This window comes from Rhamphochromis sp. 'chilingali', assembly GCF_963969265.1.
Source record: "Rhamphochromis sp. 'chilingali' genome assembly, chromosome: 9".
NCBI classification, from domain to species: domain Eukaryota; kingdom Metazoa; phylum Chordata; class Actinopteri; order Cichliformes; family Cichlidae; genus Rhamphochromis; species Rhamphochromis sp. 'chilingali'.
In genome coordinates this window covers 29,063,473-29,090,786 of record NC_137936.1, presented here as the reverse complement: position 1 = coordinate 29,090,786, position 27,314 = coordinate 29,063,473, and the positions used below count along the sequence as shown (strand labels likewise).

Genomic DNA, 27,314 nt, shown 5'->3' with positions numbered 1-27,314 from the left:
TCGTCTCTCATTTCCAGCTCACAGTGCTGATCGGAGGCATTTACTGAGGTTGAGGTCACTGGGACACAGGGACATCCGAGCCCCCCCCCATAAATTGTGCCAAAGGTTTTGAAACAGTGAAAGTGCATTACTATTGCAGCTAGTGGGGCTATCAATCAAAAGGTGTCACAAGATCAACTTTTTTTTTTTTTTTTACCTATTGTTGGCCCCTCATGAAATGCTTGTGCTCAGCTAATTTAGTTTAAACAATCTGTTTTGTAGCATCCCATTTTAATGTTATTAAGAACCTATTTAAATTTAAAAACATATTAAAAATAAACCAAATCTTGTAAAAGACTGTAAATTGATTCACTCCACTGACTCCCCCTGTTTCCTAACATGGACATTTTCAACCTTAATTCATTTTTTAATTAGTAAACATGAACATGGACCCAAGTCAGTACATATGAGACAGAACAGATGAAAGACTTCATTGTTACAAACACAAAGGTTGGACATTCATGCCCAAAAACATGAATCAGTCGATTAGAGGCTGAATATTTCTTGAACTCCCCAATAAAAGTGTTAATGTGATGCATTAAGACACATAAACAAATTTGGAGTAAATAATATATAAATCTATGCATGCAATGAAAACAGAATAACTCATAAAACCAGAAATCATATAACTATTGAACTCATTCAACTTCATTAGTGCCTAAATTTAAATTTCATTTAATATTTACTGTCCCTAATCATGGAGTTTTGAGTTTCCCGTTAATAAAATCTCTGACATTTAATTGTTAAAAGTTTACATTTTTTACACTAAGATGGAGTTTTCACCCTGCTTTCTTTCGAATGACCAACAGGCTGCAAACAAAGACTGTACGTGAAAAATGCTCATGGCCACCATGACATCACCCACAGTCTCAGCATTTTGTTTTCGTCTTAGCTTTTCAAATCCAGGTTTCAGGAGTGATCCGACCGTGACACTGTGGGTAAATCTTTAAGGCGACTCAGCCTTGCTTCCCTTCTTTATCCTTCTGATTGCTAATGGGAATCGCTGCACTGTACATGCTGCAAGCCGAGAACTCCGTGTCATATACAGTACGACGATGACCAAAATGCTCAGCTTGAAACTTTAATGGTAGACTAATGGGTACTGCCAAAGCGGCTGCGTTCATCTTTTATATACAGTCTATGGTTTTTACCAGGATACCAGATGAAACAGCAAAATAGTGCAACTTGTAAACATGAGGGAAACTTAAAAAGCTTCTGACTCGTGGTTAGATTCTTTTAGCCGTTTGGAACATCTGTCAGAATAAAGTCTGCCGCTGGAAAGTCAGTGAGCAAGGCAGTAAACTGTGGTAAAGCACTCGCTTCCTGCTATTGTTCTGTCTGACCCTTGACCCTGTCTCCAGTGACAGTCACCTTGCTGTGTCTGTTTATCGAGCCTGGCTGGATTAAAACAGGAAAGAAACACCGCTTTTGCATTTGTTCACGGTTGTCATTCGAAGCAGACGGGGAATTGTGTCAGCTCACGAGGAAATCCGTCCAAATCACACCGCTGCACTGGAACGAGCAGGAGGGGAAATCCGCTTGAAGCTCTGGGCTGGGAGAGGAGACGAATTCTCACAATCTCACTGCTGCTCTTCTGAGACACACCTCGTAGGATGAATATCATTAATCACCATCTATTACAAATATTTAGTAGCATTAGTTAGAGGTCATTCAAAACATTCTGCTTTAGAGAATTAAAAACAATATAACTGCATTTTAACACTGCAAGAGCACATATTTTAATGGAGAAAAGTCATTTTTGAGAGATCCCAGTGTGTCAGAGTAAATGAAGCACTGTCATATCCCATCTGAGATCTCAAACTATCAAAATATTTAGCCGATAACTTCAGGAGTACAGTAGTCAGTAGATACATCTGTGACTTTGCGCCCTAGTTCTGTTCTGTCCTTTGTACAACTTCAAATTACAACAGGAACAATTAGTCTACTCAGGGGCTTTTATTTTGAAATACAACTGCACTCTCTTTGCCGTTCCTCTGTCAGACTTCCTGACCGCAATGCAAATTTTGATTGGCCACCAGGGGGCGGTTGCTCTGGCTGCAAAAAGACTTCCGGTTGTATAGAAATCTATGGGAAAACGCCTCTTATCTCCCTCACTCTTTGACATCAGGAAACACGTTTGGGCTTGGTCACTTGGGTTCAGGTCATAGTAAATAAAACATCTCATTAATTTTTTTTCTTTCCAGTTTAAGAGTCATAGAAGAGGATCTGCTCCAGGATATGCTTTCTTATTAATAATTTGTCTGTCACAGGTGGTCAGCCAATGAGCAGAGAGTTTACAGAGTCAGATCCACTCCTCGCTTGTCACATCTGATTGGTAAATAGAAAGATGGCAATGGTGAACACGCTCAGACTGAGGCATTATTAAGTGTCTGTGGAAGAGGTATTGATTCATGAAGCTTAAACACACCTGTCTTCACTCCAGTAAATAAACACACACTCACCACACAGAGAGTGCAGAGGAGAGAGAGCACAGGTCAGGTTGACCCAGAGTGTGAGTCACAGGCTGGCATGGCTGAAGATACAGAAAATAAGTAAAAATGCAGTTACTCTGCTGGTTAGTGCTGCATGGTCTGAGATGCAACATCAGGGTTTGTCCTGGGTCAAAACAGGCTTTTAGGGGCGACTACACAAGATGAGCCTGTGTTACCTGGAGTAACACAAGTCAGTGAATTTCCTTTTGCTGTGCTTGTCTGAAATCTGTTTTTTTAAATATAGTTTTATACATATTGCCACTAATATTGTTTTTATTTCATTGTTAATGATATGAATCTTAATTTCAGTTTAGTTTTAGTTATTTTACAGCGTGAATTAGATTTTTTTAATTTGTGGTTTGTTTTTTTTTATGTTTTTTAGGTTCTATTGATTTTTTTTTTTTTTAAGGTTCATTGAAAGTTTTAGTTTTTGTGTTTTTAACAGGTGTGTTTGTGGTATTTTTAGGGACAAGATTAAAGAAGTTTTGAGCAGACGTTACTACACTTCCTGTTACATATCCAAGTGAACAAATGAGCCAAAGTTTTATAAGCATTGCCGTGTTGACAAATCTGACCTCACTGACTGAAACTGAATACATTTCCTGCTTATTTTTATTATTTCCTTAGTTATTTGTCTAAGCTGATAGTATCATTTCAGTTACTTTATAGAGTACTTTGTATGTTTATAAACAAGTTATTTTTAACACCTACTTTTAGTTTGTAGTTTCGTTTTAGTTAATGATAATAATAACCTTGGATAAGAGTATATTAGGATTTCACTATTTCAGTTTCAGTAACCGGAGATCAGACCACCAAGGCCTCACTGCAACCTACAACCCCTCCTGTGGGTGGAGGGTCCACAGACCTGGCTCCTAGGTGGGACCCCTGTCAGTGCAAAGTTATCTCTGCCATTAGGGTCTTATGAATCACACTTGGTCTCCCATATGGAAAAGAAATAGTAAAAACTTACAAAAGACTTGCATAAGATGTGGCCTACTTCATATAGTGAATCATGTAAGGCTTATATGAAAGTGGCCACTTTCTCATTACTTTCATATATTGTTTTAGTAAGTATCCAAAACATACAAGTTTCATTATATAATTTTTCAAGGGATCTTATATCTGTTTTCACTCTTGTATGCTTTTCATACAAGTTTCACACAAGACAGATACAAACTTTCTAAGATTTATATATATCTTTTCCACATGGTCTGGCTCGTCACTAAGAGCCATTTTGCCTTGGGAAAGGCAAATCCTCCGTAAAAACATACCCCCAGAGGATCTAGGGCACACAGTGGCAATTCACTTCCTCCAGCTCTTCCTGGGGAGAGGGGGTGACCAGGGAGAGGGATGTCTGGGTATGTCTGTGCAGACAGAAAATGGAAAAATGGAAAACTTCACTGCATACTGTCCAGCTTTTTGATATCTTTAACTAAAGTAAAGTTCTGTTTTGATGTTTATCTCATGGCTGTTTGTGAATCTGTGGTCTGAAGTCATCACAGTTGATTTCCATGGGTGTGTTTGTGTGCGACTATATTGCTCATTCTTTTGTGAATAAAACAAGTGTCTCTGCTGTTACTGGGGGAGTGGTAGGAGGTGATGACCTTCCTACTGGGAGGTTCCTATTCTACCACTTTGTGTGCTTTTTCCTCTTTCTTTCTCTTCCTAGATTAGGGAGGAAAGACGTGACACAAGTAGTTGCTGCAGCCTCTCTGCCTCGCTGCACGCTGAGCTCAGAGTTCATTCGTTTGCTGTTGTTTGTTGGTCATTTCCCACATAACAGCGTCCCAAGTGAGCCTGCTGTTAATTGTTGGTTGGATCAACCCTGTGTATTTTTTTGGATTTTTTTTTCACTAAGTGCTTACATTTTTCCAGCGTTTCCACGTCTTTAAGCAGCAGGTTACTTCAGCTTTCCCAATCATTATCTGAGGAATACTTGGCTATTGTGTTCTAATCGTTTTGTTTTTCCTGCACAGAGGATGTTGCTATCTGTATTTTTTCCTGTAGTTAGTAGTTCAGGTTTTATTTGAAGTTCAGCGCTGACACGGGAGCGAGGAAACGAGTTTAGTTACAACTCTCTGGACATATTCTTATATTATTTTTAACTGATTTTTGTTTTGCTTACTGAGGAGGATTAGTAGGTTTGTTTTTGTATCTGGATGTGAGACTTTGAGCCATGCTGCTGCTGCTGCTGCTGCCACTGCTCTGCTTGCTACCTTCAGTGAAACAACAGGTAACACACCTCCAACTACACCACCACGCTGAGGTCATGTACCACCTACTGTCTTTGAATCATGGATGCAAATGTCAAAAATGTAACTGTATGGTTAACACCTCCCTCCATTACCCCTTTTTAAGATGTTTTTTAAAATTTATTTTAAAAACCTTTAATGAATCAGCACCACTGCACATATCTGAGCTTCTGACTCCATACACTCTCTCAAGGCCACTGAGGTCAGCTGAAAACCAGTGGAGATCGACTTTTTTTTAGCTATTCGCCCCCAAACTGTGGGGTGATCTCCCTCCCCATGTTAGGATGGCCCCTCATTGCCTGTTTTAAAATCACATTTTAAAACTGATTTTTATTCCCTGGCTTTGAATTTAGAATGAGAGTGGTGTGTCCTTACCTTCTTGTTTATTTTTTTATTGATTTGTTGTGGCGTGTTTTGGCGCTTTGTACAGCACTCTTGTTTTTAAAGAGTGCTCTGTGAATAAAATTAGGTTGGATTGAATAAGTCTGAAGAAGCTTGAGCAAAATTTATGATGGAAACAATGAATAATTTTGAATCTGAAAATTGCAGAACACAGAAAAATGAACATTATGGATCACTGTAACATGCTTTTCTTTAAGTAGATGAGCTTAACAGTGAAATGTTTCCATGATGTAAATACTATGATTACATGCTTACTGCACTATTTGATCACAAATAAAACTCAATACAACTGTTTTGAAATTTAGTATCAGTTAGCATTCAATGCGTAATTGTTTTTTAATGACAATAAAGCAGTATATTAGTGTATTTCTATTACTTTATGCAGGCATGAGTAACTATACTTTCTCTAATTCAGTGTCACCACTGATGAACGTAACCTGCGACTGTCAGAGGTGTTAAAGCTTTGTTGTTGTGATATGAAGGTGATTAAAAAAACAACCCAAACAGCTTAGCTGTAAACATAAACGACAAACATTAAACAGCTCAGTGTGACAAACTACGCATGGGACTGTGTATACAGTAAAGTCAATCATTTGCTACTGCAAACCTGGAACTTCCACATCATAGACATCTCTGCATGATACAAATGAGTAAAGCTGCAAATGAGACCCAGAGTTTTTTTAAAACAGAGTTGCATCAGCTTAACAGGGCTAAACAATTTCAGAAACTCAAAATATTTAACCTTGAAGTTACAAAGTGAGGCCATTTGTCAGGTTGTGCTCTCCTACAACTTTTCTCAGATTTTTATAAGCACATGTTTTCTTAATATCACAGCCTTTGATTTTGTGGTAATTTTCCTTTAATAATCTCTACTTTGTAATGTTTTTGCTGAAAGATCTGGAGCAGCGAGTCGGGTTGATTCTTTATTGCGTAAAAGTGATTGCAAACAATAATTAATCACATTAAAAACAGTTTGGTATATCTGTCTGTACATAGAAACGGCTTTCCAACACAAACAAAGCTGTTAAAAAGGTATTATATATTTAGGTCCTAAACCAGCTAAGTAAGAAGTAATAGCGCTTTGGAAAGTTGGAAAGTTCATTATAATTAGATATTCCAAATATTAAAGGCATTGTATTTTCAAGTAGTTCATGAACTCAGACAAGATATCCTGAGTTTAAAGCTGCATGAGGCATAAATCTACAGACAAACAAACAAATAAAAACTGCAATTTGAACACGGAAAACTGCCCTCCAGCTCTCATCACTCTGTTTTAAGCCCTTAACAGCAGACAAGCATCTGCACCTGCTTCAGAAGCCAGGCTCTTTTCTGGCCTCATACAGGACTTAAACCCCATTCTGTTAAGTGTAGGCAGCTGCTTCATCCCTTGCAACGCCATTTTTTACTTCTGGTCTGGTCTGAAAAGCCTGTGATTGGTCAAAGTCTTCCATCACCAAACTAAATGTAAACAAAGAACAAAAAGCAGATACGAGGAAAACTGTGTTTTCTTACTACACACTGCAGAGTGTCTCTGCAGAAAGACCTGAGGAACATGCTGAAGGAGACGTATTTCTCTTGTTCTGGACATCTATGTTTTGTGCAAAATGTATCACTGCCACCGTGAAAAATACGTTTGATGTTAGTGGAACTTCATGCTTCTATTGCCACTGCTTCTTGCCACCACCAGACCACCTGAAAAGTGATAATGTAAATGATCACTGAATTCTATATAACTACCCCTATCTCATGTTGCCCAGCCAACATTATCAAATTTATTACTAAACCTCTAAAACCTCTAAACCTTTAAAATAAACATGTTGGGCAAGTGTAATTTAAACTGAGTCACTAGTTTTGCATTCATGCCAATAATGTTGTTGGATAAAACATCAGAGGGATTTTTACAGTTACTACAGTTCATTATGAGATTGTAAATAATACTGTGGCACTGTGTGCAGTTGTTGAAATATTTCATTTACACTTACACTTTTACATTTTTAAGATCCATTCCCAAACAGTCTCTCAGTTGTTTGTTTATAGAACGGATCCATTGAGCAATATCTGGCCGGTATTGAAGCAACAAAGGATGCATTGGTCTGACTTTTGGTTCCTCCTATGGGTTAAACACCCAAAAAAATGTCTCTGTGTTAAAGAGCCACATCCTGCAGACTCCATAACATTTAGTCCACTGTCTGTAAGTAAGAAAACTCTGCTGACGTTGCTGTATCATCACCAGGGCTGTTTTAATAACGTTCACAGTGCAGGCCATCAAACAGCAGACTGAATTTGTTGTGTGAAAATGATGAAGTGCTCCAGAACTTAACCAAACAGCAATTATGAGTTGGAGTCATACACAGTTTCAGTAATCGGAGGCAGAATGTACTTTCAAGTTTTTACTTCACTTAGATAAGTTAAAACATCCATTCACCACTACACGGTCTCCGCTTTTATCATGAATGTGCTGCAGAACAGGTCAGCTTCTGATCAGTAGGTTGGTGATTCAATTCCTGGTTGCTACAGTCTACTAAGGCATCCAAAATACTGAGATGCTTGTGCGTTCATTGCGTTGTTGGTCCCTCTGTGTTAGCCCTGTGTCAGATTGGTGACGGTAGCTGGGTTAGGTTCCAGCCCCCCCGCGACCCTGACATGGATAAGCAGAGATGGATGTATCAGTATAGAGAATAATCCCAGCTGTAGAGTTTGAGAGCCTTTGTCTAAATAAGTTTTAAAAAATTGGCAACCTTCTGCAACTTTAAAACATAGTTTTCTAAAAGAACTGCTGTTAATGTGAAAACTCTTATATATGTATGTAAGGGTTTGAGGTTATTGTAATTTGCTGGTATTTATTCCTTATTCTTTTTCTTTGCAGTCGTCATTGTCAGTTATTTCAGTAAAAACAAGATTAAATGATACCAGCACTCTATAATTTAATCAAACACACATCAAGTCTTAAAATGCATTTAAAGAATGCAGTTTGGTTTGCACTTCTTTTTTTTGCTGCTTTTTGTGTAAAAACGGGTTCTGTAATTACTACTGTTGTATTATTACTACTGTGATGATACAACTACTCTTACCATCGATCTTACCAACAGCTATGGCACACCTGTTATTATCTTTATGCTACCTGTAGTAGTGATTGTTAGTTATAAATATCAGTTGTGGGAATATCAGAAGATGTCTTATCACAAATTGTTGCTCATTAAAAACAGAGATGTATTAGAATGCAATCTGCAGGGGTCTGTCCATATTAACAGTGATGTTGTGAAATGTGGACAGAGAGTGGTATAAGACTGTAAACAGCTCCTCTCCTTCCTCAGACTCCTCCTCCTGGTCGATGTGATATCCTGCAGAGGTTGGAGGTACAAACAGACTGCACTTCCTGTGCTGCTGCCATCACTGCGAGCTGCCCCCGCGGCTTCAGCAGCACTGGCATCACCAACTGCAGGTACAGGTCAAGCTTCATACCCACAGTTAACATGAAGTGAAGACTGGAACAGCTTACCTATAGCAATGCCTTTATGTGTGTTATGTTGTACACCTGTATGTCTTTTGCATATTGTATATTGTTTCATGTGACCCTCCTCTAGGATCACTGTTGTAAATGAACATTTCTGCCAAAATCTGACATGTTTACATCATTTTTATGCCAGTGTACCTTAACATGCACCTTCCCTGTTAAATAAATAATGACAGCAACATAATTCCACCTTTATTAATCATGCAAAGCTTAGATTCAAGGATAACTCATGAATGCTAACTGTGAGATTTGCAGTAGTAATTAGTAGCGCTGGCAGCAGTGGTATGATTAAGGCAGTTTGTTTACCTCGAGTCTCGCTGTGCTGCAGTTATGTGGTGAACATCGGCAGCAGGGAGCTGCAGCTGGAGGGATGTCAGCACATCTGTGTGAAGAACGTCATGCAGCCAAAGTGCTGCCAACAGCACTGGGGACCGCTGTGTCTCTGTAAGACACACACACACACACACACACACACACACACACACACACACACACACACACACACACACACACACACACACACACACACACAAAGTACATATGATGAACTATCATTTGTGCCATAATTTTGATCACATTTAAACCCAGACTTCCTGCTTTAGTCTGCAGCAGTGTTTAATGGATCGTACAACTTCTCCACAAAATGGATCAAATGAGCACCACCTACCTCAGTCAGAGACATTATCAGATGTGTAGGTGATCAAGATCTACAAATAATGTGCTGCAAATAAGAAAAAAGATGTTTTGAGTTTGTATGGCTGCTGCCTTGGCGAGGTTTCCTTGTAAAATAGATTTGATCTTTGTGGGACTTCCTGATTCAATAAAAGTAATAATAATAAAATTAAAGAGAGTAATGCAGAAAATTATTACTCTTATGAATTCATAACTTTGCACAAGTCTAAAAAGGAAACATCTAAACATTAAAGGTTATCCTGTGAACTGAACTCTGATACTGGTGAAGAACAGGTAGAAATAACTTTAATAACCAGCTTTAAATGATGCATTTAAACATAAATGATTTCAAAATACTGATTCATTTTCTAATCTGCGTTCTGGTTTATAGAGTCCAACAAAGACTGAGCAGCTGACTGATTGGTCGTTTGACTGATTGTTACTCTCCACCAATCACATAACGCTATGGTCCCAGTGTGTAATTTATCTGTTACAGGTAGAAAAAGATAAAGTCGTGAATGTGTTTTTCTGGAAAATTGAGTTGTATGTAAGCTGTACTGTGTTTGTACGAGAAGAACTAAGTGATAACGTCTGTTGTTTAGGACAATGTTTAACGGTCATCAACATAAAGGCACTTTTAGCTAGTTTTGAGATCTTCTGAGCAAAGCTAGCGTTAGTCCAGCTAATTAATGTGGGTTTGCCGTTTACTGCCCATATTTTACTGTGAAGCTGTTACCAGTGCACCATTAATGACAACGTATGTATCGCATTTCATTGTCTAGTAAGTAAACGTCATATATATTTATACTTGACAAAAATCTTAATCATCATAGAAGACAATGCCACAGATTATTTCGATTGTTATATTTGGCTCCCAAAAAATCAGCATGACTCTGTTGACACTGTTTCATATGCTTATATTTTGGTTTAAAGGATAAACTTATAGTTTTCCTCGTTATCTACCTCCTCATTAATTTAGACTGCTCTTAACACTCCATTCCCGGAAATCTTTATTGATCGTTGGCTCTGTGTGATGTCAGGAAGAGCAGCTATAACTAATATAGTCAAGCCAGGTATGCACAGTGTTGCCAACTCCTCAGTATTGAAAAGTGATATTGGTTGTCCTAAAAGTCGCTAGAAGTCGCTAAATGACGTCATCTCCTAATTTGCATAATGTAATTGTAACCTACGTTGTTGAAGAGAGAAACAACATCGTGGAAGAGACATAAAGTGAGGAAAAAACGTCCTAAATGCATTTAGAGTTTATTTGGAACTACAAATTAAATTTCTTTTAGCAATTATTGGTTTTTTTTAATGTCACAATTCCAACCCTGCTCCTTTACCGGCAAAAGTGACCGGCAAATGTGTCGTCATAAATAAGTCTCCAATAACACCAGAAAAAGTTGCCAGATTTCTCGCTAGTCGCTTTTTAGAAAAAAAAGTCGCTAAGAGGGTCTGAAAACTCGCTAAATATAGTTGGCAACACTGGGTATGCACAGTTCTGTTTGTGAGCACAGAAGCTCCACCCACCTGTCAGTAAAAACATCTGTTTACGAAGAATTAAGTTTCATGGAGGAGGAGCTAAAACAGCTTGTGCATTAAGACCAATAGCTGTGAGTCATGCAAATGTGCTCCTGAGCCCGTAGGTGCACTTTATGGAAGGACTAGGGCTGCACATGCACCCAATTTTGTTAACACCATGGACGGATAACTGATGTTATCCCACCATAACCTGAGAGTGCTCCAAAGAGCTTCTTGTAATGTCAGCCGTGTTTGGCTTTCACAGTCTTTAAGTGCCCCCTTGAATGTTCATTGGGTTTGAGGTCAGGCGACTGTGGGGTGAAGGCCACGGCTGTCAGCAGTCCTTGGATTTCTTTGTCCTGGGAAAGCTTTGAGGTGGTTTTGTGCTCATTATCCTGCTCCAGTAAAAAACAAAAAAACAAAACCCAACAACAAACAAACCCCCAGAAAGTTTCAACCAGAGAGTGGACTGTGTCTCTGAAGGAACATGTCTCTGTTGCTTCTCTTTGGGTCAGTTGATTTGCTGGAGGTCATCTGCATATGTACAAGTAATCACTGTGAGTTAAACACTCAGGCTTCAGATACCTTATGGTCATCTCATGAACATATCAGTCCCACCCACTCACCTGCTGTGTTTATAAGGAAAACCCAATCCTAAGAAGGATTTTTGTAAATGGGGAGGAGCTAAGACATCATGTTTTAGACAGAGAATGAATCCATTAATAAAAAGATAACATATGCTTTATTCACCCCAAGAGTTGGGAAATGATGCTGTCACAGCAGCCATATCATCATATCACTTACATAACTTAACTAACTTACATAAACACATCACCTGTTTGCTTGTTTATTGCAAATAATCAAAGTGCAGAAAGGTAAAAAACTTCAAAAAATACAAAAATAAATAGCCTAATAAATAAACGTAAATTTGGAGCTGGAAACAAGTGGATTTAGGATTACTCGGTGGAAGGGTAGAAGATGAAAATTCATACATTTATTATTTTTTATAGACATAATTAAAACATCCAGCAGAAATAAAAAAGGCCTTTCTCTTCTGCTCTATTAACTATCAGGTTTTTCTAAGCCTACTTCAACTGGTGATCAGATGATCAACAGAGATGAAGCATTTCCATCACGTCACCTGCTTGCTTGTTTAAATGTGGTTATGTCCTGTTGGCATTCCTAATTGAATAATAAGTTTGATTGTAGTAACACTTGGTGTGTAAGTTCACACAAGTAAGTACAACTCATCCACTTCTTGCACCGCCTTAATTCCCTCTTTGCTGAGGATAACAGTGTGTCTTCTGACATTTTCCATCTTTCACAGAGCTACTTAGTTATAAAGTTCTGCTGGAAACTTTTAAATATTCAGATACATTTTCAACTCATGAAAGCAGGACATTAGCTGGTGATGCATGGCTGTGTTATGTTTTTTTTTTAATCTCTGTGTAATTTGTGATTAAACACATTACTTTTCTCGCAGTCTGGCATGCCTGAAACCCACACTGCGCATAGTGCACAGCTTAGTCACAGATTACCTCTAAGATAGACATCATCAGGTTATCTTACACAGTTTGCCAAATGTTTATATGAATTCAAACTGGATAAATGTTCAATGCACAAATTGAATAAACAGCTCTGATTTTTTCTAATCACACATTCTCACTTGTTGTGTGTCTGCAGCCTGCCCCAGCTGGTCTGGGAAGACCTGCAACAATAATGGGGTCTGTCAGGATGGAGACCTGGGCAACGGAACCTGCATCTGTAATGTTGGTATCCCTTCTCTCTTTTTTATGTATTTATAGAGATGCTATTCATTATTAACTTTTATGTGAAAACCTGTCCTGGTTTCTTCTTTCTTTTCTTTTCTTTCCTGGTTTCAAGGAAGAAAAAAGTACTCATTATCTGTGTTTCCATCCCCAAAGTACCAAAAACTATTTCAGACCAAAGAACCATTGTCAGTGAGATAAACACTTGTTTCCACTGTAGTGAAACATCAGGCTACTGTTGTTTTTGCATGCATAACTTTATAAAAAATGTAGCAATCAAGTTACATCTGAGCATTGCATGTTGGCTGGTTCACATGCACTGTGACTGGGTGATTAATCCAGTTGGAATTTAAATTTAATTTCAGTTACAACTGATACTGATTACCTTGACTGACTGAAGTCAAGGTAATATGTATCACTGGAAGCCAAAATTGCATCGAATCACAGGAACAATTTTGCAGCAAAATAATTTCAGGACTACTTTCAAAGGGGGAGAGGAGAGTTCTGTGAATTCTGTGAATTTAAACGGTAAGGCAGGCAGGTAGACAATCCGAATTTAAATCAAAGTCACAGGGAGAATGCAGCTGAGCCGCAGGAAAGACATCACATAGAGAGGTTCCTGGAAAAGGAGACAAGAGGAAGAGGGAGAGAGAGAGAAGAGGCTGTGCTAGAAGCATGGCATCATGCCAATGATTACTTTTTTGCATTCATTTTGGTATGAAGTTCTTGCTTTTTACTTTTTATGAATCTACTCCTCAGATTGTTTAAACTCGGAGAAGACAAGCATGTAGACTTCAGTTTTAAAACTCAACATCCTAGCAGAATCAAGATGAAGAGCAGAAGAACAAATTCAAAAGACATGAAGAAAAATGAAAGTCTGAAATACATCAAAGTTGCAGTGTATTCGGCCGGTTAAGTCCAGAGAAATTTCATATCAGAGAAAGAGAGACAGAGAGATACATATGAAGAGAGGGAGAGAAAACAACATGACTGATTAATCGGAGAAGTGTTGCCTTCTGATTATTGTACAGTTACTTTCTAATAAAGATCTTCGCACCTTTGTAAAGCATTTTCAGCTATAGAGCAGGCTGTGCTGTTTTGTTTGCACCATTTGTCACAAACACATGCAGCTCAGACGCACTGAAAGCTTAAAGTAAACTCGTTCTCTTAAATAGATTCCCACATGTAACTGTCTGTATAACTAATTTGAACCATCTTTGCAGTTGGTTATCATAGTGGAAATGCAAACAGTAACATGAAGGAACCTTTTAGCTCCATGACAATGGTTTCATCTTAATGTCCATTTACGTTTCTGATTCAGAGACAGTGGCTTTGGATGGTTATTGTTTGGTCAGCAAAAGGAAATTTGACTGTATTTAGGTTTATTCTTACAAATATCGCATTTTTTGTGTTACATTGAGGAAGAAATGCTGGGGAAGTCCAGAGATTTCAAGTAATTGGTTGTTCTTGTTTTTTCTTGGTAATATTTCGAAATTAAAAAAAAAAAAAACTTCTTCCTTCTCAGGATGGTTTCACTGGCTTTGCCTGTCAGGAGTGTAAGAATCCAAATGCTTATGGAGAAAGGTGTGATAAAGGTTGGTACCCTCTTTACTTTCTGAGGCATAGTTTGCCCCAAATCATATTTACATAATTTTCCCCTGTACTGTTATACGTTTTATCTGCCTAGATCGTCTCAGTGTGACCTGTCTGGTGTTATGGTAAATGGCCTGTATTTGTATACCGCTTTACTTAGTCACTATGGACCCCAAAGCGCTTTACACTACATTCAGTCATCCACCCATTCACACACATTCACACACTGGTGATGGCAAGCTACATTGTAGCCACAGCTGCCTTGTCTTGCCCAAGGACACAACGACCGAGATCGTCCGAGCCGGGGCTTGACCGGCAACCGGCTTTTGATTACAAGAAGAACTCTTGAGCCACAATCAATGAGATTGTTGTTTTTTCTTCAATATAATGGAATTAAGTTGCACTCGCCTTGTGTTGGTCAAAATGCATAAAAACATTTAGAAAAACTTATCAGCAACTTTTCATCTGCATCCACCAACTGTGGACTCTGTATACTTCATCACCCATTGGTTCATATCACCCATTGGTTTGTCCTGTTCTAAAGCCTCAAGCTGAACATTTATATGTTTTGATGTAGATGTGGTAGAGAAGGGGTCACTCTGACACTAAAACAAAGGGATGCAGCATCCTCATGGCAGCAGCTTACCAGTCACAGTGTATGTCAAAAGTATCTCCTGCGTTTATCCTCCTTTATTACTGCAGTGAGGAGCATCCGTTAGAAAATGACAGCCATCTTGAGTTCAACAAGACTTGAAAGTAGGAGGTCCTTTCACATGCAAAGCGGCATGTGCTGCACTGACTGCTAGGCTAACTAAAATTAGCATTGCATCTGCTGCTGTCTGCATGCACTACACTTTTTGCAAATACTCGTGTATTTATGTGTACTTGTTACATCAAGTACGAGTAACAATTTTATAACTGGAAAAAGAAAAGGCCAAAAAAACATACTGAAAAGAGAAAAGGAGATGGTTAACAAAGTCAAAGAAAAACACTTCCGCTGTCAGTAGAACTAACTACTCCCTAGTAGCTCAAAAACAACACTAATCTCAGTCAGCACTCAATGCTGGTCACAACACCTGCTTCAGAGGAAAGCGGTGTCATTGTCATGTTGTATCTAACAGGCCCTAGAGAGCATAAAATCATCATTTTTCTTCACCTGGAAGCTAACATTGTGCCTCAACCAAAAGAAACGCATACTGACATCGAAGCCCAGCTGAGGGGGACATATATACATTGTCATCCAATCATGCTGTCTCAAGCATGTTTCTTGTGCATAGTGACACAGCTGGTGGAAGGAATGTGCATCCAACATGAAAGTGCTCATAATGAGTTTTTAATTTTATTAGATAAACAGGTCAGCTCAGTGAAATGTTTCTTCACATTAAAAGGAAATAAAGCAGAAAGTCAAACCTTCAAAGACTACTATGAAACTGTAAGAACATCTGAAATCTGCTTAAAAACTGCCTCTCTGTGTGCAGTGTGTGACTGTAAAAATGGAGTGTGTAATAAAGGTCCTGAAGGTGATGGAGAGTGTTTGTGTCAGCCACCATACACTGGGAAGAACTGTGACCAAGGTAAGATCATACCACAAAGAAATATACTGTATTAAATTAGCAGAAACATCACTCATTATTAATGTATATTACTGGGTTTCATTAGATGATACAGTTCATTTATTTTAGTTTCATCATCTCCATAGAATTAGACAAGCTGCGGAGCATGCTGTAGCTGTCTGCTGATAGATAGATATTTATCCCACAAGGGTAATTTTTTGTTACAGCAGCACAATAAAGAGCAACAATAGCACAGACAACAATAAACAACACATAACACAGATAAAATAAAAGTGCCACTGATGCCTGGTAAGGGCTTTATGAGATGGTGTAGGAATTTATATCTAAACAAAATTGATAAAAAAGAAAGCAAACTAAACATTAAAGTGGTATTTGTTAAAAACAGTAAAAGCAAGACTGGCATCGTGTAAGAGAGAAGTGTAAATTGCATTAATAAATAATTTGTACAGTATAAATCTAAGAAAAAAAAGTTTCATTAGCAGATTGAAAATAACTTCTGTAACTGAAACAGATCTGCCTCAACCCAGACTGGTATTTAATATTTACTGCTAAGAGATAAAACAAAGAGATTGTTGCTGTGTTGTGAGCTCAAAGTAATAAACTGCATTAACTAACCCAACTTTATTTTGATCAAAGAATAAGAAAGATTTTAGAAACACAATAACGGATACATTTTCTGCAATTAAAAATACAAGTAGACTGAAAAGGACTTCTCAAATGTGGTTTGATACTCAGGTAATGATGTTTCCCTGCACTACCTGTTTGTTTTGTGTTAAACTGCTGCCTGCAGTGAGCTGCTGCCATGTTTGTGTTGTTGACAGAGAATCGGAGGTGCAACAATTGCAGCCCGTATTCATACTGTAAAGGAGAGGGAGACGCCGCCGTATGTGAATGTTTGCCTGGATACAGGAAGACGCCACAGAACAAATGCGCAAGTAAAAAATTATAATAATTTATTTTGTGAAAATTTTGAGTTTATGCTGCTGTTGTTACCAGAAGTGAGCGTGTGTATGGCCAAGTGAACATGTTAACTGTTTAAAGCCTTAACCATGAAATTATTGCCAGAAAATTCTCATTTCAACTGGAGTCTTCAATAAACCTTCTGGCAAATTAAAAGAAAAGAAAAAAAATATTAATTTGCATACAAGAGTTTTAATTGGTATATTGTCTTTGCTACGTCCAACCTTTTTATACAAAAAGAGAAAAAAACACACTGGGCTTTGCAAACTGGTGATGTCACACAGCCTATTTTAATCTTACATTGCAATGTACATATACAGTACATTGCTGATAACATGAGTTGTTCAATTAAACTAAAATAAAAATGGACTAAAAATCTCTCCTGTTCCCCTCAAAATCAGCAAATTATTAAATACAATAACTTCAGTGTTTTAAATGGAGCTGTTAAAATTTTCATGGCCCTGTTCCTAGTTGTAGACAATGAGGAGCATTTGAGGATTTTACAAATCCTCAAAGTAGGGCTTGAAGATGAGCCATGTATCAGCATGTAGGTACAAAAAAATTAGAATTTCATGTGTTTTAATTTGTTTTGACCGACCACCCATCTCACATGATAGGATCTTGTAAACTTAACCCAAAATGGACTTTCTGCTGTTTTAACCAAAAATCAGATCAAACATCTGGGTTGCCAGTGCTCGTTTCTGCTACTGCCGCAGTCTTACTGTTGAAACTATGATATTTCACATGACATTGATATTCAAAGTCATTTACAGAAATTAAAACTTCTGAAAATTGAAGTGTGTGCGACTTGAAGTGTGTGCAAAATTGACTGTCAACACGTGGCTATCGCCCATGTTTAAGATGTTAATAGGACTCAAAAAATGCTAAAAAATAGACTTAAGACTTAAAAAGCACAAAATGTTGACTCACACATTCACTCATACAAAATGTAATTTCTCATGGAATAATTACATATACTGAAGGTATTGCACAAAAGCCCCAGCTCATTCTGAGGGGGTCAGGTGGGGGGAGTGCACTGATTGTTTAAATGGAGTGACCCAGATAACATTATGAATTTAATCTGAAGGTTATTTATTCGTTTTCTGCTCAGGTGTTTGTTCACAGAGGGATTGTGACGTTAATGCCCAGTGCTCCTCTCGGGGGTTAAAGGTCAGCTGCGCATGTAAGCCCGGCTACCTGGGCGATGGCAAAATCTGTATACCTCAGAACCCTTGCTTAGATAACAACGGGGGCTGTCCCTTGAACTCCACAGTTTGTGTCTTCAAAGGAGCCAACAAGGTGAGGAGACCTGCCAAGAGTCAGGAAAAAGCTGTTTGCAACAAAATCCTGACATTTTGTTTAACTCCTCTCTCTCTCTCTCTCCATCTCTTTCTCTCTCTGGCTCTCAGTCCAGCTGTGCATGTATGTCCGGCATGTCGCCTATAGGTGGCAGCCCTGAGTCTGGCTGTCAGCTCGTCTCCGCCTGCTCGGTGGACACCTGTGACCCCACAGCTCGCTGTCAGACTGAACTGAATGGCGAACCCAGGTCAGACACACAAACTTTTCTCTACCATTATCTACAACTGGGAGGAGGACCAAAAATGTAGAGCCCAGTCTAAAATGTGACCACAGCCAGAAGAATCGGCTCCTTTTGACTTTGTTGTGACTAAAACCAGAACACCAACCAGAAAAAGATCCATTTCACTCCATGATGAAAGTAGAATAACAAAGTTATCCCAACGCATAAGTCCTGTAACACAATTTTAGGCAGAAAAAAAATAACACAGTCTAAATATTTATGTAATACATCTGGGAGATTTGTAGATCGTGCCAGATGTAATGACACCACAGTCGATACAAGCTGGTCTGTTACTGTCAGGATCCTAAAGTGGTGTGGCAGAATTTTGGATTTCGGTCCCCAACCTTTTTTTGCACCACAGACCGGTTTAATGTCAGACAATATTTTCACGGACCAGGCTTTAGGGTGTCAAGGATAAATATAACAAAAGAAAATCATACGACCAAGACAAAAACTGTGCTATTTGGTAAATATGATAATAAACGGAAATTCACTATGTATTTGTGTAACTTAATTAGCAGTGTCCTCCTGAAATGTGCCAATAACATTGAGAGTAACATCCTCCTCTCTCCCCTTTAATGCTCTCTGGTCGCTATGGTAAGCGTAAATATTTCTTTCAAAATAAGACACACAACTACAACATGGGAAAAGACTCAGGGAAACCGAGTTAACAATAAAAACCCTGAAAACCATAAATTTCACACCGAACCTCGACTCTTGCGGCCCGGTAACAAACGACTCACAGACCAGTCCTGGTCTGTGAGTCGTGGTCTTAGACTCTGGTCTAAGCCACGTTAAGCTTAGACCAGAGATTGAAGCCAGTCAAGACATGTTCAAATCCAACTTTTCCAGTTACCATATAACACTAGTACCTCGGCTTCAGATGTCTGCTACTACTGAGTTAAGATCCCGTAACAGTGTTAAATTAATAAACTGTAATCCTCACTGTGAGGATGAGGCATGGACCCATTGTTTTATGTTAGAGTTAAACTTTGCTTTCCTGACTTCTCTGCCTTCATGCCATCTTCTTTCTGGCTGGCTGCCCCTAAGAAACACAAAGTTTAAACTAGAGATGGACCGATCCGATATTACGTATCGGTATCGGTCTGACGTAAATTACTGGATCGGATATCGGAGAGAAATAAAAAATGTAATCCGATCCATTAAATATCAAAAAAGCACCTCACAAAACTTGCGACATGGCGTAACTCGGCCCATAACGAGTAGCACGTTGGAGCAGTGTGCTCACCTGATAGAGCGGCTGTGTGTTTGTGGCCTCGCTACCAAACCGGCATTTCATCTCCGAGGAAGTGATCCCAGAGAGAAGTAAAGCAAGTGTGTAAGTTCATCTTTGAACGTTTGTAAAGCATTCCCACGTTAAGCTTAACAACCGATATATGGAGCGACTGCCTCTTCTCTCTCCCTCCCTCTCCTGCTGGTACTTCAGTTGTGAAATTGCTTAGTGATCAGCTGATCGGCTTTTCTGTCGCGAGTCCGTCTCTCTTCTTTGTTTTTGGCCTACTTTGCGCCAGAAAGAGGAAATTAGCGGGTGAACAACAGCAGCAGGTTTAACCTTGATAAGCTGTTGTTAGAATTTATTTATTTATAGTCTGCAGTTCTGTTGAAGAAAGATGTTGAATCTATTTAATTATTCTTGAAAAATAATTTATTTCTGTGCAATTTTTTTCCAACCTGCATCAAATTAAAGTTGATTACGTCGATTAAGAATCATGAGGTGGGGGGTGGTTCCCTATTTTTTTTTTGCTGGGAATTTGCAACCCTATTAGTTAGGTTGCTTAATATTTCTGCTAAGTACACTTTAAAATACCAGAATAGGAAGAATGGAGTAGGTTTAAGTTTATTAGATTGATCAGTTTTGCTGAACTATGAAATATTTTGGGCGCAGTGTATTTTTTACATACAGGTATAACAGAATAGCTTTTGTGTTGTTGTTTATTTAAACTTGAGTATGAACTTATACAAAATGCAGCAAGATATAAAAAAAACAGTTTTATTGATTAAAACACACTATATCGGATTCATATCGGTATCGGCAGATATCCAAATTTATGATATCAGTATCGGTATCGGACATAAAAAAGTGGTATCGTGCCATCTCTAGTTTAAACAACAAGTGCGCTGGGCTTCTGCGCTGAGCCGGAGGTGTGTGCCTGAGATGACCAAATAAATGACCAAAACCCTCTCAGAAAAAAACAACCTGAAACTGAACATTTAGCTGATAAGGATTACTTGTCTACACACTGACCTCTTTATTTGAAATTGTGGTTATGTTTAATATGAATATTTAACATAAAGACAAAAGAAATACAAATTTAGTAGGTCCGTGTTTATATAAAGATAAAGATAAAGCTGTCCGAAACACTGCTTTGAGTCTTGAGTTAAAATCCGTCAAATGGGCAAACACAAAGCATCTCGATCATGTGTGCTGAACTTGATTAGATGTGATTTTAAACTGGAGCGTTACTTTCACTGAGAATGATTCGCTTCCTAAAAGTAACGATGGGAAAACCTGGAAAGATCAGATAGGTCAGGTCACAGTGTCAGTTGCGTCAGTTGGCTAAAGTGGCGCTCTCTTCCTGCCCCCTTCTCTCAGATGTGTTTGTGAAGTGGATCAGATCAGTGATGGTCGGCGTTGTTATGGTAACCTGATGGAGCGCGCCATGGAGCTGGACCGGAGCGGCAGCTGGAGAGGAAACTTTACTGGAGCCATTTCCATGTTTGGTAAAACTAACCAGCAAAAATACGCTCTGAGAAATACCCGCAGTACTTTATTGAACTATGGCGGGGTTTCCTGTTAAAACAAGAGATCATCACCTCAGAGTGTTTCAAGCTAACTGACAGGATATGACTTAAAGTGAGGCGTGGTGGTGATATCAGCTTTTTTTAAAAATAATAAAAACATGAGTCTGTGTCCCGATTATCCTGCAAGGTAATTTATATGAGACATGCTGTTTTTTGTACGTTCTTTGGTGTTGCTATTCTTTTACCGCACCTTTCCTTTGACCTTTGGGGTGTGTGTGTGTGTGTGTGTTTCAGAGGCAGGCTGTCCACGTCTGCTGAATCATAACGGACCCTTCACAGCTTTCATTCCCCTGCTGAAATCACCTCTGCCTGTAGGTCACCTGCTTGTCTGAATTTTATTTTAATGATCTCCTCCAGCACAGGAAGCTCCTGAGGGATGAAGCCATAGATTTGAAAAGCTTAATCCGCAACTTAAACAAATCTCTGGTGCTGCCTTCTTAGATCTGTGCAAAATTAGGAAAAAAAATAGTTCATGCATTTATTACTTCTAAGAAGAGATTAAATTTCTGCCATGTTAGCATCTCTTCATTGACTCAGTGATAAATGCAGTATAAATCCTTTTCCTCACACACAGTTACAAATTATCAGGCCCTTTCATATATTAAGGACCTCAGTACCATATTATCCCAGTAGAGCACTTTTCTCTGAGACTGCGGGCTTACTTGTTGTTGAGTTTCCAAAAGTAGAATGGGAGGTAGAGCCTTCATCTATCAGGCTCCCCTTCTGAGACTCACTCAGAGGCTGCTCACAGACTCACATGATCTCAAATTACATCTAGCATACCTAATAATTAGAAACTAACTGATCGATAAATACAAAAACCTGGTCTTCTAAACCAAAATATCTCTGCAGGACTTAAATCAGGAGACAGTATGTAAAAACCACCTGATCCTGGGTCAGTACCTCTACAGGGATCTGACTGGTCGAGACTTCAACCTGTACGGAGGATCCAAGCTGAGGACCAAAGAAAACAAGGTAACACTGCTTCTCCAGACTCCAGCTGCTGTTCAAGCTAGATAGTAAAGAAAAAATGAAAGGTGTAAGCCTGGTTCTTGCCTTTGGAAATTATTTTTGGTGGAGACATTTGTCAAAGCCAAGGAAGCAGCCACTGTTATTCACAAGCATAAGGTCAAAATTTCCTGGAGCTTTTAGTTCAGGTCCAGCGTGCTGTTGTCTGGAAACTCAACAGTCACGACAAGACTTTTTCCTAAAAATCAATCATTGCCTCCCACCTTACACAAACCCACACTGTATCAGAAAATTATTTTTGAAGGTTTGACATCACCTGGTGATGTGACCTTTGAAAGTTTACCCAAAATGCACCCAAATTAAGTTTTTCTGTTTTTTTCTGTTGCTCTCATAATCACATAGACATTAAAGTCCTGCAGATTTTCTGTTGAAACTATTTTATATCCATTAATGAGATTTTTTCTTTAAATTGGGACAAGTGGAGTGATGTTGCAGTGCTCAAATTTCTGTCCGTATAATATAACTAAGCAGGAGTACAGACTTTGACACACAATTCCAGTGATTTGAAGTAGGTGTGATTTTCACTTCAACTACAAAGTGAAACTATTAAGAATCTCTTTCATGGGTCAAGACAGGAGCCCAGCATATTCTTTATTTAACTGAAGTTTAATGCAGATTTCACACATAAGAGCCCCCGGCTCTCTTCTCTGGGACACAGCACAACCACCAGACTGCCAATGTCCAGTCTACATTAGTAAGTTAAAGTTGGTTACAAGGATACACCAGAAACAAAAAAGTTCTTTCAGCATGATTTTTATTCTTGCCACAATTAGAAAAAGCAATATGACAAAGAACTGGAACAAAGCAAAGTGCATGCTACAGAAAATCATTTCCCCTTGCATTAGTTTTGTTTGCATCCATGTGGTTAATATTACACAAACATTTAAGTGATGCAACTCTTCACTACCTCTATCAGCGGTTTTCATCACACAGACTCAAGATAGTGTGATAGTATCTACAAAACCATCACACACCATTGTGTTTAAAATCAGCACTTCTAACAGTGTTATCATCATCGTCTTCTGTCACCCGCCGCCTCAACAATTCTCTATCGTAACATGCTGGCATAACTCGCTGGTGATGGAGACTGGTTATTGAATGAAATTAGTTTTATTTACCAACTGAGTGTGTCCATTACACTCAGTTATATACAATTCATATATCTTCAAATCACAACCCACACAGTTTATTAGATTTTTTTCATTATTAAACGTCTTGTTAAATCAAACCAAACAGTCTGTTAAGTAACACATCATTAAATCACAGCAGAAATTATTTGACAGAAATTATGTTAGGTGAGATGTATAAGGATATTATCTTCAGAATTATGTGACACGTTCTTTTTTTCCAATAATTCTCTCATTTTGTGTCTCTTAATTATTCAACGTCTGAGTAATGGTGTTAAATAACTATATAAACAGATTATGTGGTTACAAGAACAGCAGACTGGTTACCATGACCCGTTTCCATGAGACTGTTGTGAAGACAACATTAATGGTTCCATAAATTAGATGAACATTTATAAGGCAGAAATAAATATTTGCTGTCCAGAGAGCACTACAGAACCAGAAGTTCTGTCTTCTGTGTTCTAGTACTTATGAAGCAGACAAACACACACTCCCACACACCTCAGACAAATTTAAAAGGTTAATCTCATGAGCATGTCTTTGGGCTGGCTGGGCACAAAGAGAAAACCCACACAGGGAAACGAGAACATGACAACTCCACATAGAAAGTTCTCAACCAACCAGCTGGTTCAAACCCAGAAACCTTGCTGTGAAGTGACAGCAAGGTTGTGGATTTAAACACAAACATTTAAAAACATTGTGAATTTAAAAATAAAAGCATTGTGTAACGCTGTAACTCAGGGTTTTCCCTTCACATTTTAAGTTTCTTTCCCAAGGCCAAAGTGAAGTCACGAGCATTGTGAAACATTATTTTGAGGACTGTATTTCATATACTCAAGCATCTTAGACATTCTTGTTCATGAAGTAGCCAGAAAAATACCCCACACGTTTCTGTCACAGGCAGCGGGAGGTGACAGTGTGTAGAGCAGGGGTAGGCAACTCCAGGCCTCGAGTGCCGGTGTCCTGCAGGTTTTAGATCCTACCCTGGGTTAACACACCTGAATCAAATGATTAGTTCATTACCAGGCTTCTGGAGAACTTCAAGACATGCTGAGGAGTCATTTAGCCCTTTAAATCAGCTGTGATGGATCATGGACGCATCTAAAACCTCCAGGACACCGGCACTCGAGGCCTGGAGTTGCCTACCCCTGGTGTAGAGTGAATACTGGACCCAAATGCAGATCAAAAAATGGAGCGTAAAAAGGTAACTCGAATAATAAAAAAGCGAGCATGAGTAACATGTACATGAGTACAAAAAACACAGAAAAGCAGCGGTGTCCAAACCCAGGCCTTAAGGGCTGGTGTCCTACAGGTTTTAGATGTGTCCTTGATCCAAGACAGCTGATTTAAATGGCTAAATGACCTCCTCAACATGCTCTCCAGAGGCCTGGTTATGAACTAATCATTTGATTCAGGTGTGCAGACCCAGGATGACATCTAAAACCTGAGGGACACCGGCCCTCGAGGCCTGGAGTTGGCCAAGCCTGCGGTAAAGTGAACAGGAACGAAAACTAAACTAAAACCTAAACTGGAAGAAACTAAACTACGACAACTGCAACGAAAGACATGAACACGATTCAGGGCAGGAGCATGCAAAAAGCGAGGAAAAAAACAGGAACATGGAACGTGAGCATGACCTGAGCTGAATCATGAAATACCTTGGCGTGACATGACATCGTGAAAGTAACACAGACAACCCGACAAAGACTGAATGGAGGCTAATGAGGGAAGTGGGGAAACAGCTGACACAAAGGAACATAATGACACCACAGGGGAAGTAAAACAAAACACATTGAACATGGAGACAGCTGACTCTTCAAAATAAAACAGGAAACACTGAAAGACGTAAACATGAGACACAGGGTTGAAGACAAAAGGGGAATCTAATGAACAACGAACTATAACAGGGCAACTTAGGCGAAATAGAAATGAGACCATATTTCTACAAAACAACCATAAATCCTGACCTAAATGTTCCATTGTAGACTATCGAGTAGCTTTTGATTTTATGTATATTGAGGTACAAATAAAACCAATAAATATATGAGAGTACTTCATCACCATTGCAGCAGTCTTTTATATTCACCAGCTTGTACACTTGTCTAATATTTGCGCCGTTAATATTAAAGTTGCTCTACGTTCCTAAACAATTAACAAATTTTGTCTCACAGTTTTGTCATATTTCCCAACTTTATGATGATATGCATCACTCTAAGTGTTCTTTTCCACTGTCACAGTGACCTTCACTGGTAAAATCTTCACTGGCTGAGGATTCTCAGTGTAAATGTAAGGAAACAGGGTGTCAGAGAAGCTGTGTGTGAAGGTGTGCATGTGGGCATTAGTGTCGAGATCAGAGAACGACAACTTTCCTCTGTCAAAGTCCAGATGGACTCTGATCCTCCGCACTTCCTTCTTCACTGGTAGATCCTTCTCAGTGTCTGGTGATGAAAATGCTGAGAATTTACCATTAGAGAACAAAATTCTCCACAGTCCTGACTGAAGACGCCCACTGACCTGGGAGTACTCGCTCAACATGCCCAGTTCCCAGTCCTTGTTGTTTCCAACATCAACATCCCACTCATGTGTCCCTGAGTTGAAGCCTTTAGAGCCGAGAACAGAGCAGGAGAACTTGGTTCTCTCCGGGTTTTTGGGAAGTGGTTTCCGCTCTCCTGATTTCACGCTGCTCAGATTATCGAATACAACAAGTTCTGGGTCGGCAGTGTTTGGATCAAGAATCACAGGACTGTAGAAGACCTTCTCTTTCATTTTGTTCCAGACGTTGAAGGTCAGGTTGCCCAGGTGTTTGGCCACATCTATGAGCACTCCTGAAGCCAGCTCTGGATCTTGCAGCAGGGGGTGCTGCTGGGCTTTTTTAACTGCAGCCTTGTAGTTTTGCAGGAATGAGATGTCTTCAGCTTTGAGCTCCCTCTCTGTGGCTCTGATTGTGCTAGAAAGAGCTGCTATTTCTCTGCTCAGACTCTCAACCTTCTCCTTCATTATCTTAGACTTCTGCACCTCATCCTCCTTCAGGTTAGCAATCCTCACCTTCTCTTCATCGTGCAAAAACTGGTGAAGATTCTTAAACTGCTCCTTAATCTCCCTCTCTGTGCTTTGGGCTTGGACTTTGATGTGTTTCACTATTTGATCATAGCTTCCTTTAACATCTTCAAAGACCTGCAGTTTCTCCTTTAAGGGCTTCAGGGATTTCTGGAGCTCCTCTTTAAGATCCTGTGCAGCCTCATCGATGGGTCTGAATCTGTGGTTGCTATGCATTTTCGAGTCTCGACAGATCACACATATTGGCTGCTGGTGGTCCAGACAGAAGATTTTGAATTTCTCAGAGTGCAGACTGCAGAGTGACTCGGACCCTTCTGAAACTCTTCGGCCTCTCTCGCCTCTCTCGCCTCTCTCCGCTAAAAAGGCCTCGCACAGGTTCTTTAATGCCAAATTACGAGGGGGATCACTCTTTGAGGATCTTCTCTTGCAGCACGGACAATCGCATGTTTTCTTCCCCCTCCACCATTTTTGGAGGCAGTCTTTGCAGAAGCTGTGGCTGCATGACAGAACAACAGGGTCTGTGAAGACTTCATGGCAGACAGGACATAAGAAATCCTCTTCTGATCTGAGCGACATTTTGCCTGTGAATGAAGCTGAAAACACAGCAAAAAATAAAAGTGAAGTCAGTCAGTCCGGAAGATTCTCTGACAGTTGCTTTCACTTTCTGTCGCAGCTCTTTCAGATCATAAAGCAGAGCAAACTGCAGCAGTTGACAGGAATTGCAAGTATTCCTATTTTCCAGTTATCCCAGTGTTCACAGTGTTCCCTCACGGAGCTGTCTTCATTAGTTGGAAGTGATATTTTACGGTGTGATTAGAATCCTTACCGTCTGTCTCTGTTTCTCCTTTCAGGAAGACAAAAACAATAAGCTGCATTTCCTGCTTGACTGCATGGCTTCACACAGTGGGCGG

General features: G+C 39.3%; 2 protein-coding genes across 3 annotated transcripts in view; one reads left to right on the top strand and one right to left on the bottom strand.

The window, feature by feature from the left end:
• Positions 1-4,210: 4,210 nt before the first annotated feature.
• Positions 4,211-27,314, top strand: part of stab1 (stabilin 1) — a 182,097-nt gene continuing 158,993 nt past the window's right edge. For both annotated transcript variants that reach the window (XM_080891129.1, XM_080891128.1), the window contains exons 1-12: positions 4,211-4,764; positions 8,500-8,627; positions 9,028-9,143; positions 12,576-12,661; positions 14,187-14,256; positions 15,733-15,828; positions 16,650-16,763; positions 17,900-18,087; positions 18,198-18,334; positions 20,982-21,109; positions 21,425-21,501; positions 22,043-22,165. In XM_080891129.1, coding sequence (XP_080747255.1) covers positions 4,708-4,764; positions 8,500-8,627; positions 9,028-9,143; positions 12,576-12,661; positions 14,187-14,256; positions 15,733-15,828; positions 16,650-16,763; positions 17,900-18,087; positions 18,198-18,334; positions 20,982-21,109; positions 21,425-21,501; positions 22,043-22,165 — 1,320 coding nt within the window. In that variant the 5' untranslated portion in view covers positions 4,211-4,707. The remainder of the gene's footprint in view (positions 4,765-8,499; positions 8,628-9,027; positions 9,144-12,575; positions 12,662-14,186; positions 14,257-15,732; positions 15,829-16,649; positions 16,764-17,899; positions 18,088-18,197; positions 18,335-20,981; positions 21,110-21,424; positions 21,502-22,042; positions 22,166-27,314) is intronic.
• Positions 24,275-27,282, bottom strand: LOC308402359 (E3 ubiquitin-protein ligase TRIM35-like). The gene is made up of 2 exons (XM_080891130.1): positions 27,230-27,282; positions 24,275-26,996 (listed from the first exon to the last, which is right to left on the bottom strand). Exons 1-2 carry the CDS (start codon positions 27,276-27,278, stop codon positions 25,558-25,560), a joined length of 1,488 nt encoding a protein of 495 aa, XP_080747256.1. The 5' UTR covers positions 27,279-27,282; the 3' UTR covers positions 24,275-25,557.